The sequence below is a fragment of the Vicugna pacos genome, unplaced genomic scaffold (assembly GCF_048564905.1).
Source record: "Vicugna pacos unplaced genomic scaffold, VicPac4 scaffold_16, whole genome shotgun sequence".
NCBI lineage: Eukaryota > Metazoa > Chordata > Mammalia > Artiodactyla > Camelidae > Vicugna > Vicugna pacos.
Genome location: NW_027328737.1, coordinates 2,612,619 through 2,626,606, shown reverse-complemented (window position 1 = coordinate 2,626,606; position 13,988 = coordinate 2,612,619). Strand labels below are relative to the sequence as shown.

The 13,988-nt window shown below is 45.4% G+C and overlaps 1 protein-coding gene across 1 annotated transcript in view; it reads right to left on the bottom strand.

The window, feature by feature from the left end:
- Positions 1 to 12,948, bottom strand: part of LOC140692718 (uncharacterized) — a 56,135-nt gene extending 43,187 nt beyond the window's left edge. Inside the window, exons 1-2 of the mRNA XM_072957031.1 lie at positions 12,477 to 12,948; positions 10,581 to 10,651 (exon numbers count right to left, since the gene is read on the bottom strand). Of these exons, the coding sequence (XP_072813132.1) occupies positions 10,581 to 10,651; positions 12,477 to 12,735 (330 nt within the window). The 5' untranslated portion in view covers positions 12,736 to 12,948. The remainder of the gene's footprint in view (positions 1 to 10,580; positions 10,652 to 12,476) is intronic.
- Positions 12,949 to 13,988: the final 1,040 nt, after the last annotated feature.

Here is a 13,988-nt window from a genome sequence, read left to right as displayed (position 1 = left end):
AGAAGGGCAAGCCCCTCCTCGAATCAGAGTTCCTCCAGCTTTACACTCTGTGAACAACAGTGAACTCCTTAAAGGTCTAAAAGTCTCGACTGAAATAGATAGGATATGAATAATTATCTCACAAAAAGAAACAATGGCCTTCCGCTAGATTCAGCAAATGCTGGGTTTGTGTCTTCTCTGGGGTGAAGGGAGTGTGGTAAGTGAGGGGAATCTTTGACTGCACTTGTATATGTATTTGGCCTCATTTTTTCAAGACAGTATAGGTAAATATTATAAGTCAGATAGTGAACGGAACTGTAAAAGTCGCCAATGACATTAAAAACACAGCTTTTGTGGACATTCTTTCATTGAGTCAAGCCCCCGTGGGCACTGTATCATGGGGGTGCAAACTCGGTTGCGTTAAATTGCTTTACCCAACATGATCGGATGATTAAGCGTTCTCATCACTGATAGAAGAACACCTGGTTCTCAATAGACTAGCATAGCTGCAGCAGGGTTCTCAAAGCTATAATGCCTCTAGGTGATTTTGGATTCAAACCTAAATATATATATTTGGTTTGAATCCTCTTGTATTTTCCTAGAGAGGGATGTTACCCCTTGAAATGCCAACATTGGCCAGTAGGTGTCATTGGGAGTAAAGGGCACCACAGGCACAAGTGAAACCAAGGTTGGGGGTTATATCATGTTTCCAATAGCTATTTCATGGTTCCTGTTGGTATCGGGGCTTCAACAGTAAAGAGTTGACATGAACCCTTTTACAGTTTGGACTGCTACTTTGCATTCTATCTGTCTATGTTTTCCTTAGAACTGACAAAATGTTACCGAAATTGACAAGTCTGGCTTCTAGGTCGATTTAGGATGTTTCAAAAACTAACTTCATTTTCGTATAACTCTCAAAACATGGAAATGATATCTATTAAACTTTTTAAAGGCTGCAAATGAGATATCAACACAATGTCAAAACTGGAGTCTTCGGAAAATCCCTCCCTCCACGGCTGTATAGAAACAAAGAGCTAAACAAAAATCACATATCTGGGAAGTGTATCTGGAAAGTGGTGATTCATCGATGCCCAGTTGGCAGAGAAGAAGTGCAAACTGCGCTCACTCGCTCCCATGTACACAGCAATGGAAACATCCACTCACCCAGCCCTTGGCACAGGACACTTGCCGAAGAGAGGTCTGTTAATTCCAAAGACAGGATAAGGCCTCAGAAGCCCTGGAAGCAGGAGAAGGCAAAGCAGGGAATGGAAACCAGTGCAGGGTCTGACCCCTGGTGATGGAGCAGCACAGGTGAAACTCTGTTTAACTTGCATGCACACTCTCAAGCGGACAGGAGACATGGGATTGAAGGTGATGCGCTGAGTGTTAGAAGAGTGCACAGCAGATGCTTGGCTGACAGAACTCAAAGAAACCAGCACAAAATATCCCCACAGTTGATTCTGAGACCAAGATCCGAGCTGCCAAATTTGACGTAGCAGAGGCAGCGGTCAGGGAGGGATAGGGCCACGGATGATGGCACACGCTGAGTCTCAGGGATCTGGAGTGCGTTGTGGGATGTGGTGGGTCCTATCAAGAGAGTAAAACCGACCTGTGACCCCAATGAGAAGGCCACCACACCGGCACGCGTGGTTGAGATTATCGATATGTCCCATGGCCACACCCAGTGCATCTGCAGGACCAGGGACCAATTGGGCATTTTGCCAATAGAGCACGTGTGGGGCTGAATCAGAGATATCGTGCATCTGGTCTGAGTGATCTAGGTGGCCTTGGGTTTGAAATCAGAATGAAAAGCCTTAGGATCTGCTACATTCATAACCTGGGCTGGGATTTTGGTTTGGTTTGAGGCACAGGATACGCAACAGCTCTGTGGTTGCCTTCGTGCACCCGTGCCACAAGGATGAGAGGACAAGGAATAGTGGTCCAAGTCCACAGCGTGAGAAGATGAAGCATTTCCTTCAGCATTATCTCCCAAAAGCAGATGCTCCATTTTGGATGGCACCGGCACGGTACGGCACCGAGGACACCAAGGTCGGTCTGCGGGATCATTCCACTGGCCCTGATGTGTGACATCCATTGATATGCTTCCACTGGTGTTTCTGTAGGCAGAGAAGCTCTGGGAAGAACTGGTTTCATTGGGACATTCCCGTGGCACTACAAAGCACAAGCGCACTCTCAGTTTGCAGTTTTGGAAACACTCCAAAGTGACATGGAGCAGAATGCAGAGCTGAGAACCTTTAGAAGCTTCATTTCCACCAGAGGAAGTGTCCTGTGCACTTTTAGATTTGTGAGATAAGCGTAATCAAACTACGGTTCTGCTAATTGAAATAGTATGGGGTGTTCATCACAATAAAGGCAACACCAGCAATTGGAGATATACCAGACAACAAACACAGGAACAGGACATGGCATCAATGTCTAGGAGAAACTGTCCTCACAGGAATCCCATGGAATTGCATAGAGCCAAGATTCCAAATTTTGCACTTAACAAAGCCCTAGAAGTCTACATTAGATACCTGATATTACCTGACCAGTAGAGGTGAAGAAGTGCAGTGAAAGAAACAGGAAATACCATTTTCAGTTCCAAAGAGATTGAAGGCCCAAAAGATAAGCTTTCAAAAAACTAGACTGCAAAACGCAATCCAGAGAAAAATTGAAAACGGATGTGAGGGAAACACTGAGGAACAACATTGTCTCAGAATCATAAAAGGCAGAATACCAGAAAAGGGGAAGAGAAAGCCTAAAGGTGAAACAAATAGTATCAGAAAACTCAGTGGATGAGATAATATCAGGGCTAAAATTCAGTCCTAAGCAGACCAAATAATGCAGAGGGACGCGTGAATGAATGTGAAGACAGGGGAACAGTAAACCCTCGGTCAGAAGCAGACATAGGAAAGCAAGTGCAAACCAATGAAAATATTGCTGTTGAATCCTGGGGTAAGACAAGGCATGAAAGACTAGGATTCGTAAGAGTCCCAGATGGAAAAGCAAGAGAAAAAGAAACAAAAAATGTCTGAAAAGTTATCTGTAGAAAAATCAGACTGAAAATTGCTGAAAGCCTAGAAAGAATCATCTATGCGAATTCAGGAAATACACAGCGTCCAAAGGAGGTGGAATCCCAATAGACCTACCAGCAGCTGTATGATTCAAATCAATGAAGTTCATGAGCATCCCAGGGAATTAAAATGCGCCTGGAGGAAATCAACATAGTCAGAAGAGAACCTCCAGAGGGGATTCAGCTGATATATCGGCAGCAATATTGCAGGACAGGGAGGAGTGCCAGGACATAGACCATAACCTGAAGGGCAAAATGCTGCCATCTAGGGTAGCCTAGGCCACATGACCGCCATTTCTAATAAGGGCAGAGCTCGAGAATTCCACAGACCGGCAAATCTTAAAAGAATTCAGCAGTTCGAAACTTATCCTACAAGAAAGGATGTGAATTCTCCCCTGAATAGAAAAGCAGCAAGATGAAATGGAAAGAAGAAAACCATTATTGGAAATGCAAGGAGAGCATGAGTGGCAAAGAAGAAACCAGAAGAAGGCAAGGAGGATATCAATACCCTAAAGATGGGAGAGGGAAGCAGGAAATCATAGGTGATTGGAAGCACTATCTTAAGTGAATCAGCTTATATGACTCTCTGTTTGAAGCGAACGGAGAGATGCATGGCCTGACGTGTTTGCAAAACAAACGAGAAGCAGACCAACAAAAATCAAACAAACAAACATTCAACAAAGGGTACGGTTGGCTGACATATAACTAGGGAACCATGATTATTCAAAAGGAAATACTCAAGGTGATGTCAAGGATCATTCAGTACGCATCGACCCAGTGTCGCTGCTTGCATGTACTCAGCACACTTCTATTCGGAAATCAGAGGTGTGCATTTATATTCGTTCATGTTGATTAATAAGAGCATATCGTGACCTAACCCAAATGCCGATTTGGAATCAAATGGATTCCTAGTCCGTGATATAGACTTGCAAGTCTTCCAACAGGATGAATGAATGCCATATAAAACCCTACTTCGAGAAGAAATGGCATAAGCCTTTAACAAAGACAAGTAGCTCTGCAAAAGTGTACTAAGAGCAAAAGAGGCAGAGAGTAAAGTGCACATTGAGGTTGATTTCATTTCTAGGAATTTCAGCTCCCATGAAACCAATGGATCCATGTCCTGAGAGTGCGGGTGTTTCAGCAGAAATCAACCGACGGGTATGTATTCCGGGTGTAAGTAAATTACAGAAACATAAGTTTCCTTTAGAGGGTCTCTGTGTACTGTGAACTGTTAGAAAGTTTAAAGACGTGTGAAACCATCAACTGAAAATGGACACACTTGCCTCCGTTGGTACTGTGCATACAGATCTGAAGAAAAGGAAAGAGGCAAGAACAGAGGCCCATGGGACGCTAGTGGGTAGAATCACATTTAGCTTAGGAACCTGTCGTTGGATGCAGCCCCTCCCCCAACAATGGCAAGATGCAGCAGCCATTGGGGATGGCAGTTACCGTTTGGATTCCAGGTGGAATGTTGGTGTGTACCGCGAGGCTTGTTGTGGCCGGTGGATCCTAGGTAACCGGGCAGAGTTCTGTGGGTGGATCAGTGTGATGGAGGGGCTGCCGCCCTCTGTGGAGCTTAGCTTAGGTCTTTGGTCCGGGAAGCTGTGTCAGTTCGAGATACTGCTGCTGCCCAAAGACCTGAGTTCACGGGTCAGTTTCCAGAACCTGAAAGGGCAGACAGTGGAAGATCTGCCTGCCATCAGCTTACTGGTGAGGCTCCGAGGTACTTTCAGACATGCCCAGTCCTGTTGAAGTCGACTGTATGGGAGATACGAAGAGAAGCTGGCCGAAAAGCTGGCTGCAGGGATTGAGGAGAGATGCGAACAAATTGATGAGAGATGTTCTGCTACAATGGAGATTACTGGCCTGGAGACAGCTGTAGAGGATACCAGGCTTGAAAGACATTCATGAGAGCCATTGAACCTCGCTGATACTGGCAGAAACATACGGAGTGCCAACGTGGACTTGAGGAAGTTCCTCAATTCTCTGCTCCAAGAACGGGTCCAAGATCCCTGACATCTAAATGAGAAGAAATGGCAGAGGTGATCAAAACGCTCATGTTCTTGGACGAAGCCGTGAGCATCCACACGTCCCAAGGGGCATTTCCAAGCTATTCAGACCAAAGTGCACCAAGCCAAGGTAAGCCTTTTCCCAGGTTTGGGCCTAGCTAACAAGCCCTTGCTCTTCCCTCCCCTCCACTCAGGCATCCATTTGGAAGAATCAGTACCTAAGCTGCAATGAAGCCAGTACGAGAAGGGCAAGCCCCTCCTCGAATCAGAGTTCCTCCAGCTTTACACTCTGTGAACAACAGTGAACTCCTTAAAGGTCTAAAAGTCTAGACTGAAATAGATAGGATATGAATAATTATCTCACACAAAGAAACGATGGCCTTCCGCTTGATTCAGCAAATGCTGGGTTTGTGTCTTGTCTGGGGTAAAGGGAGTGTGGTAAGTGAGGGGAATCTTTCACTGCACTTGTATATGTATTTGGCCTCAGTTTTTCAAGACAGTATAGGTAAATATTATAAGTGAGATAGTGAACGGAACTGTAAAAGTCGCCAATGACATTAAAGACACAGCTTATGTGGACATTCTTTCATTGAGTCAAGCCCCCGTGGGCACTGTATCATGGGGGTGCAGACTCGGTTGCGTTAAATTGCTTTACCCAACATGATCGGATGATTAAGCGTTCTCATCACTGATAGAAGAACACCTGGTTCTCAATAGACTAGCATAGCTGCAGCAGGGTTCTCAAAGCTATAATGCCTCTAGGTGATTTTGGATTCAAACCTAAATATATATATTTGGTTTGAATCCTCTTGTATTTTCCTAGAGAGGGATGTTACCCCTTGAAATGCCAACATTGGCCAGTAGGTGTCATTGGGAGTAAAGTGCACCACAGGCACAAGTGAAACCAAGGTTGGGGGTTATATCATGTTTCCAATAGCTATTTCATGGTTCCTGTTGGTTTCGGAGGCTTCAACAGTAAAGAGTTGACATGACCCCTTTTACAGTTTGGACTGCTACTTTGCATTCTATCTGTCTATGTTTTCCTTAGAACTGACAAAATGTTACCGAAATTGACAAGTCTGGCTTCTTGGTCGATTTAGGATGTTTCAAAAACTAACTTCATTTTCGTATAACTCTCAAAACATGGAAATCATATCTATTAAACTTTTTAAAGGCTGCAAATGAGATATCAACACAATGTCAAAACTGGAGTCTTCGGAAAATCCCTCCCAACACGGCTGTATAGAAACAAAGAGCTAAACAAAAATCACATATATGGGAAGTGTATCTGGAAAGTGGTAATTCATCGATGCCCAGTTGGCAGAGAAGCAGTGCAAACTTCACTCACTCGCTCCCATGTACACAGCAATGGAAACATCCACTCACCCAGCCCTTGGCACAGGACACTTGCCGAAGAGAGGTCTGTTACTTCCAAAGACAGGATAAGGCCTCAGAACCCCTGGAAGCAGGAGAAGGCATAGCAGGGAATGGAAACCAGTGCAGGGTCTGACCCCTGGTGATGGAGCAGCACAGGTGAAACTCTGTTTAACTTGGATGCACACTCTCAAGCGGACAGGAGACATGGGATTGAAGGTGATGCGCTGAGTGTTAGAAGAGTGCACAGCAGATGCTTGGCTGACAGAACTCAAAGAAACCAGCGCAAAATATCCCCACAGTTGATTCTGAGACCAAGATCCGAGCTGCCAAATTTGACGTAGCAGAGGCAGCGGTCAGGGAGGGATAGGGCTACGGATGAAGGCACACGCTGAGTCTCAGGGATCTGGAGTGCGTTGTGGGATGTGGTGGGTCCTATCAAGAGAGCAAACCGACCTGTGACCCCAGTGAGAAGGCCACCACACCGGCACGCACGGTTGAGATTATCGATATGTCCCATGGCCACACCCAGTGCATCTGCAGGACCAGGGACCAATTGTGCATTTTGCCAATAGTGCACGTGTGGGGCTGAATCAGAGATATCGTGCATCTGGTCTGAGTGATCTAGGTGGCCTTGGGTTTGAAATCAGAATGAAAAGCCTTAGGATCTGCTACATTCATAACCTGGGCTGGGATTATGGTTTGGTTTGAGGCACAGGATACGCAACAGCTCTGTGGTTGCCTTCGTGCACCCGTGCCACAAGGATGAGAGGACAAGGAAGAGTTGTCCAAGTCCACAGCGTGAGAAGATGAAGCATTTCCTTCAGCATTATCTCCCAAAAGCAGATGCTCCATTTTGGACGGCACCGGCACGGTACGGCACCGAGGACACCAAAGTCGGTCTGCGGGATCATTCCACTGGCCCTGATGTGTGACATCCATTGATATGCTTCCACTGGCGATTCTGTAGGCAGAGAAGCTCTGGGAAGAACTGGTTTCATTGGGACATTCCCGTGGCACTACAAAGCACAAGCGCACTCTCAGTTTGCAGTTTTGGAAACACTCCAAAGTGACATGGAGCAGAATGCAGAGCTGAGAACCTTTAGAAGCTTCATTTCCACCAGAGGAAGTGTCCTGTGCACTTTTAGAATTGTGAGATAAGCGTAATCAAACTACGGTTATGCTAATCGAAATAGTATGGGGTGTTCATCACAATAAAGGCAACACCAGCAATTGGAGATATACCAGACAACAAACACAGGAACAGGACATGGCATCAATGTCTAGGAGAAACTGTCCTCACAGGAAACCCATGGAATTGCATAGAGCCAAGATTCCAAGTTTTGCACTTAACAAAGCCCTAGAAGTCTACATTAGATACCTGATATTACCTGACCAGTAGAGGTGAAGAAGTGCAGTGAAAGAAACAGGAAATACCATTTTCAGTTCCAAAGAGATTGAAGGCCCAAAAGATAAGCTTTCAAAAAACTAGACTGCAAAACGCAATCCAGAGAAAAATTGAAAACGGAGGTGAGGGAAACACTGAAGTACAACAGTATCTCAGCATCATAAAAGGCAGAATACCAGAAAAGGGGAAGAGAAAGCCTAAAGGCGAAACAAATAGTATCAGAAAACTCAGTGGATGAGAGAATATCAGGGCTAAAATTCAGTCCTAAGCAGACCAAATAATGCAGAGGGACGCGTGAATGAATGTGAAGACAGGGGAACAGTAAACCCTCGGTCAGAAGCAGACATAGGAAAGCAAGTGCAAACCAATGAAAACATTGCTGTTGATTCCTGGGGTAAGACAAGGCATGAAAGACTAGGATTCGTAAGAGTCCCAGATGGAAAAGCAAGAGAAAAAGAAAAAAAAAAGTCTGAAAAGTTATCTGTAGAAAAATCAGACTGAAACTTGCTGAAAGCCTAGAAAGAATCATCTATGCGAATTCAGGAAGTACACAGCGTCCAAAGGAGGTGGAATCCCAATAGACCTACCAGCAGCTGTATGATTCAAATCAACGAAATTCATGAGCATCCCAGGGATTTAAAATGCGCCTGGAGGAAAGCAACATAGTCACAAGAGAACCTCCAGAGGGGTTTCAGCTGATATATCGGCAGCAATATTGCAGGACAGGGAGGAGTGCCAGGACATAGACCATAACCTGAAGGGCAAAATGCTGCCATCTAGGGTAGCCTAGGCCACATGACCGCCATTTCTAATAACGGCAGAGCTCGAGAATTCCACAGACCTGCAAATCTTAAAAGAATTCAGCAGTTCGAAACTTATCCTACAAGAAAGGTTGTGAATTCTCCCCTGAATAGAAAAGCAGCAAGATGAAATGGAAAGAAGAAAACCATTATTGGAAATGAAAGGAGAGCATGAGTGGCAAAGAAGAAACCAGAAGAAGGCAAGGAGGATATCAATACCCTAAAGATGGGAGAGGGAAGCAGGAAATCATAGGTGATTGGAAGCACTATCTTAAGTGAATCAGCTTATATGACTCTCTGTTTGAAGCGAATGGAGAGATGCATGGCCTGACGTGTTTGCAAAACAAACGAGAAGCAGACCAACAAAAATCAAACAAACAAACCTGCACCCAAAGGGTACGGTTGGCTGACATATACCAAGGGAACCATGATTATTCAAAAGGAAATACTCAAGGTGATTTCAAGGATCATTCAGTACGCATCGACCCTGTATTGCTGCTTGCATGTATTCAGCACACTTGTATTCGGAAATCAGAGGCGTGCATTTATATTCGTGAATGTTGATTAATAAGAGCATATCGTGACCTAACCCAAATGCCGATTTGGAGTCAAATGGATTCCTAGTCCGTGATATAGACTCGCAAGTCTTCCAACAGGATGAATGAATGCCATATAAAACGCTACTTCGAGAAGAAATGGCATAAGCCTTTAACAAACACAAGTAGCTCTGCAAACGTGTACTAAGAGCAAAAGAGACAGACAGTAAAGTGTACATTGTGGTTGGTTTCATTTCTAGGAACTTCAGCCCCCATGAAACCAATGGATCCATGTCCTGAGAGTGCGGGTGTTTCAGCAGAAATCAACCGACGGGTATGTATTCCGGGTGTACGGATATTACAGGAACATAAGTTTCCTTTAGAGGGTCTCTGTGTACTGTGAACTGTTAGAAAGTTTAAAGACGTGTGAAACCATCAACTGAAAATGGACACACTTGCCTCCGTTGGTACTGTGCATACAGATCAGAAGAAAAGGAAAGAGGGAAGAACAGAGGCCCATGGGACTCTAGTGGGTAGAATCACATTTAGCTTAGGAACCTCTCGTCGGATGCAGCCCCTCCCAAACACTGACAAGATGAAGCAGCCATTGGGGATGGCAGTTACCGGTTAGATTCCAGGTGGAATGTTGGTGTGTACCGCGAGGCTTGTTGTGGCCGGTGGATCGTAGGTAACCAGGGAGAGTTCTGTGGGTGGATCAGTGTGATGTAGGGGCTGCCGACCTCTGTGGAGCTTAGCTTAGGTCTTTGGTCTGGGAAGCTGTGTCAGTTCGAGATACTGCTGCTGCCCAAAGACCTGAGTTCACGGGTCAGTTTCCAGAACCTGAAAGGGCAGACAGTGGAAGATCTGCCTGCCATCAGCTTACTGGTGAGGCTCCGAGGTACTTTCAGACATGCCCAGTCCTGTTGAAGTTGACTGTATGGGAGTTACGAAGAGAAGCTGGCCGAAAAGCCGGCTGCACGGATTGAGGAGAGATGTGAACACAGTGATGAGAGATGTTCTGCTACAATGGAGATTACTGGCCTGGAGACAGCTGTAGAGGATACCAGGCTCGAAAGACATTCATGAGACCTATTGAACCTCGCTGATACTGGCAGAAACATACGGAGTGACAACGTGGACTTGAGGAAGATCCTCAAATCTCTGCTCCAAGAACGGGTCCAAGATCCCTGACATCTAAAAGAGAAGAGATGGCAGAGGTGATCAAAACGCTCATGTTTTGGAAGAGGTCGTGAGAATCCTCACGTCCCAAGGGGCATTTCCAAGCCATTCATACCAAAGTGCACCAAGCCCAGGTAAGCCTTTTCCCAGGTTTGGGCCTAGATAACAAGCACTTGCTCTTCCCTCCCCTCCACTCAGGCATCCATTTGGAAGGATCAGTACCTGAGCTGCAATGAAGCCACTACGAGAAGGGCAAGCCCCTCCTCGAATCAGAGTTCCTCCAGCTTTACACTCTGTGAACAACAGTGAACTCCTTAAAGGTCTAAAAGTCTCGACTGAAATAGATAGGATATGAATAATTATCTCACACAAAGAAACGATGGCCTTCCGCTTGATTCAGCAAATGCTGGGTTTGTGTCTTGTCTGGGGTAAAGGGAGTGTGGTAAGTGAGGGGAATCTTTGACTGCACTTGTATATGTATTTGGCCTCAGTTTTTCAAGACAGTATAGGTAAATATTATAAGTGAGATAGTGAACGGAACTGTAAAAGTCGCCAATGACATTAAAGACACAGCTTATGTGGACATTCTTTCATTGAGTCAAGCCCCCGTGGGCACTGTATCATGGGGGTGCAGACTCGGTTGCGTTAAATTGCTTTACCCAACATGATCGGATGATTAAGCGTTCTCATCACTGATAGAAGAACACCTGGTTCTCAATAGACTAGCATAGCTGCAGCAGGGTTCTCAAAGCTATAATGCCTCTAGGTGATTTTGGATTCAAACCTAAATATATATATTTGGTTTGAATCCTCTTGTATTTTCCTAGAGAGGGATGTTACCCCTTGAAATGCCAACATTGGCCAGTAGGTGCCATTGGGAGTAAAGGGCACCACATGCACAAGTGAAACCAAGGTTGGGGGTTATATCATGTTTCCAATAGCTATTTCATGGTTCCTGTTGGTATCGGGGCTTCAACAGTAAAGAGTTGACATGACCCCTTTTACAGTTTGGACTGCTACTTTGCATTCTATCTGTCTATGTTTTCCTTAGAACTGACAAAATGTTACCGAAATTGACAAGTCTGGCTTCTAGGTCGATTTAGGATGTTTCAAAAACTAACTTCATTTTCGTATAACTCTCAAAACATGGAAATCATATCTATTAAACTTTTTAAAGGCTGCAAATGAGATATCAACACAATGTCAAAACTGGAGTCTTCGGAAAATCCCTCCCACCACGGCTGTATAGAAACAAAGAGCTAAACAAAAATCACATATCTGGGAAGTGTATCTGGAAAGTGGTGATTCATCGATGCCCAGTTGGCAGAGAAGCAGTGCCAACTGCGCTCACTCGCTCCCATGTACACAGCAATGGAAACATCCACTCACCCAGCCCTTGGCACAGGACACTTGCCGAAGCGAGGTCTGTTACTTCCAAAGACAGGATAAGGCCTCAGAACCCCTGGAAGCAGGAGAAGGCAAAGCAGGGAATGGAAACCAGTGCAGGGTCTGACCCCTGGTGATGGAGCAGCAAAGGTGAAACTCTGTTTAACTTGGACGCACACTCTCAAGCGGACAGGAGACATGGGATTGAAGGTGATGCGCTGAGTGTTAGAAGAGTGCACAGCAGATGCTTGGCTGACAGAACTCAAAGAAACCAGCGCAAAATATCCCCACAGATGATTCTGAGACCAAGATCCGAGCTGCCAAATTTGACGGAGCAGAGGCAGCGGTCAGGGAGGGATAGGGCTACGGATGATGGCACACACTGAGTCTCAGGGATCTGGAGTGCGTTGTGGGATGTGGTGGGTCCTATCAAGAGAGCAAACCTACCTGTGACCCCAATGAGAAGGCCACCACACCGGCACGCGTGGTTGAGATTATCGATATGTCCATGGCCACACCCAGTGCATCTGCAGGACCAGGGACCAATCGGGCATTTGGCCAATAGAGCACGTGTGGGGCTGAATCAGAGATATCGTGCATCTGGTCAGAGTGATCTAGGTGGCCTTGGGTTTGAAATCAGAATGAAAAGCCTTTGGATCTGCTACATTCATAACCTGGGCTGGGATTATGCTTTGGTTTGAGGCACAGGATACGCAACAGCTCTGTGGTTGCCTTCGTGCACCCGTGCCACAAGGATGAGAGGACAAGGAAGAGTGGTCCAAGTCCACAGCGTGAGAAGATGAAGCATTTCCTTCAGCATTATCTCCCAAAAGCAGATGCTCCATTTTGGATGGCACCGGCACGGTACGGCACCGAGGACACCAAGGTCGGTCTGCGGGATCATTCCACTGGCCCTGATGTGTGACATCCATTGATATGCTTCCACTGGTGTTTCTGTAGGCAGAGAAGCTCTGGGAAGAACTGGTTTCATTGGGACATTCCCGTGGCACTACAAAGCACAAGCGCACTCTCAGTTTGCAGTTTTGGAAACACTCCAAAGTGACATGGAGCAGAATGCAGAGCTGAGAACCTTTAGAAGCTTCATTTCCACCAGAGGAAGTGTCCTGTGCACTTTTAGAATTGTGAGATAAGCGTAATCAAACTACGGTTATGCTAATCGAAATAGTATGTGGTGTTCATCACAAAAAAGGCAACACCAGCAATTGGAGATATACCAGACAACAAACACAGAAACAGGACATGGCATCAATGTCTAGGAGAAACTGTCTTCACAGGAATCACATGGAATTGCATAGAGCCAAGATTCCAAATTTTGCACTTAACAAAGCCCTAGAAATCTACATTAGATACCTGATATTACCTGACCAGTAGAGGTGAAGAAGTGCAGTGAAAGAAACAGGAAATACCATTTTCAGTTCCAAAGAGATTGAAGGCCCAAAAGATAAGCTTTCAAAAAACTAGACTGCAAAACGCAATCCAGAGAAAAAATTGAAAACGGAGGTGAGGGAAACACTGAAGAACAACAATGACTCACAATCATAAAAGGCAAAATACCAGAAAAGGGGAAGAGAAAGCCTAAAAGCGAAACAAATAATATCAGAAAACTGAGTGGATGAGAAAATATCGGGGCTAAAATTCAGTCCTAAGCAGACCAAATAATGCAGAGGGACGCATGAATGAATGTGAAGACAGGGGATCAGTAAACCCTCGGTCAGAAGCAGACATAGGAAAGCAAGTGCAAACCAATGAAAACATTGCTGTTGAATCCTGGGGTAAGACAAGGCATGAAAGACTAGGATTCGTAAGAGTCCCAGAAGGAAAAGCAAGAGAAAAAGAAACAAAAAATGTCTGAAAAGTTATCTGTAGAAAAATCAGACTGAAACTTGCTGAAAGCCTAGAAAGAATCATCTATGCGAATTCAGGAAGTACACAGCGTCCAAAGGAGATGGAATCCCAATAGACCTGCCAGCAGCTGTATGATTCAAATCAACGAAGTTCATGAGCATCCCAGGGATTTAAAATGCGCCTGGAGGAAAGCAACATAGTCACAAGAGAACCTCCAGAGGGGTTTCAGCTGATATATCGGCAGCAATATTGCAGGACAGGGAGGAGTGCCAGGACATAGGCCATACCCTGAAGGGCAAAATGCTGCCATCTAGGGTACCCTAGGCCACCTGACCGACATTTCTAATAACGGCAGAGCTAGAGAATTCCACAGACCGG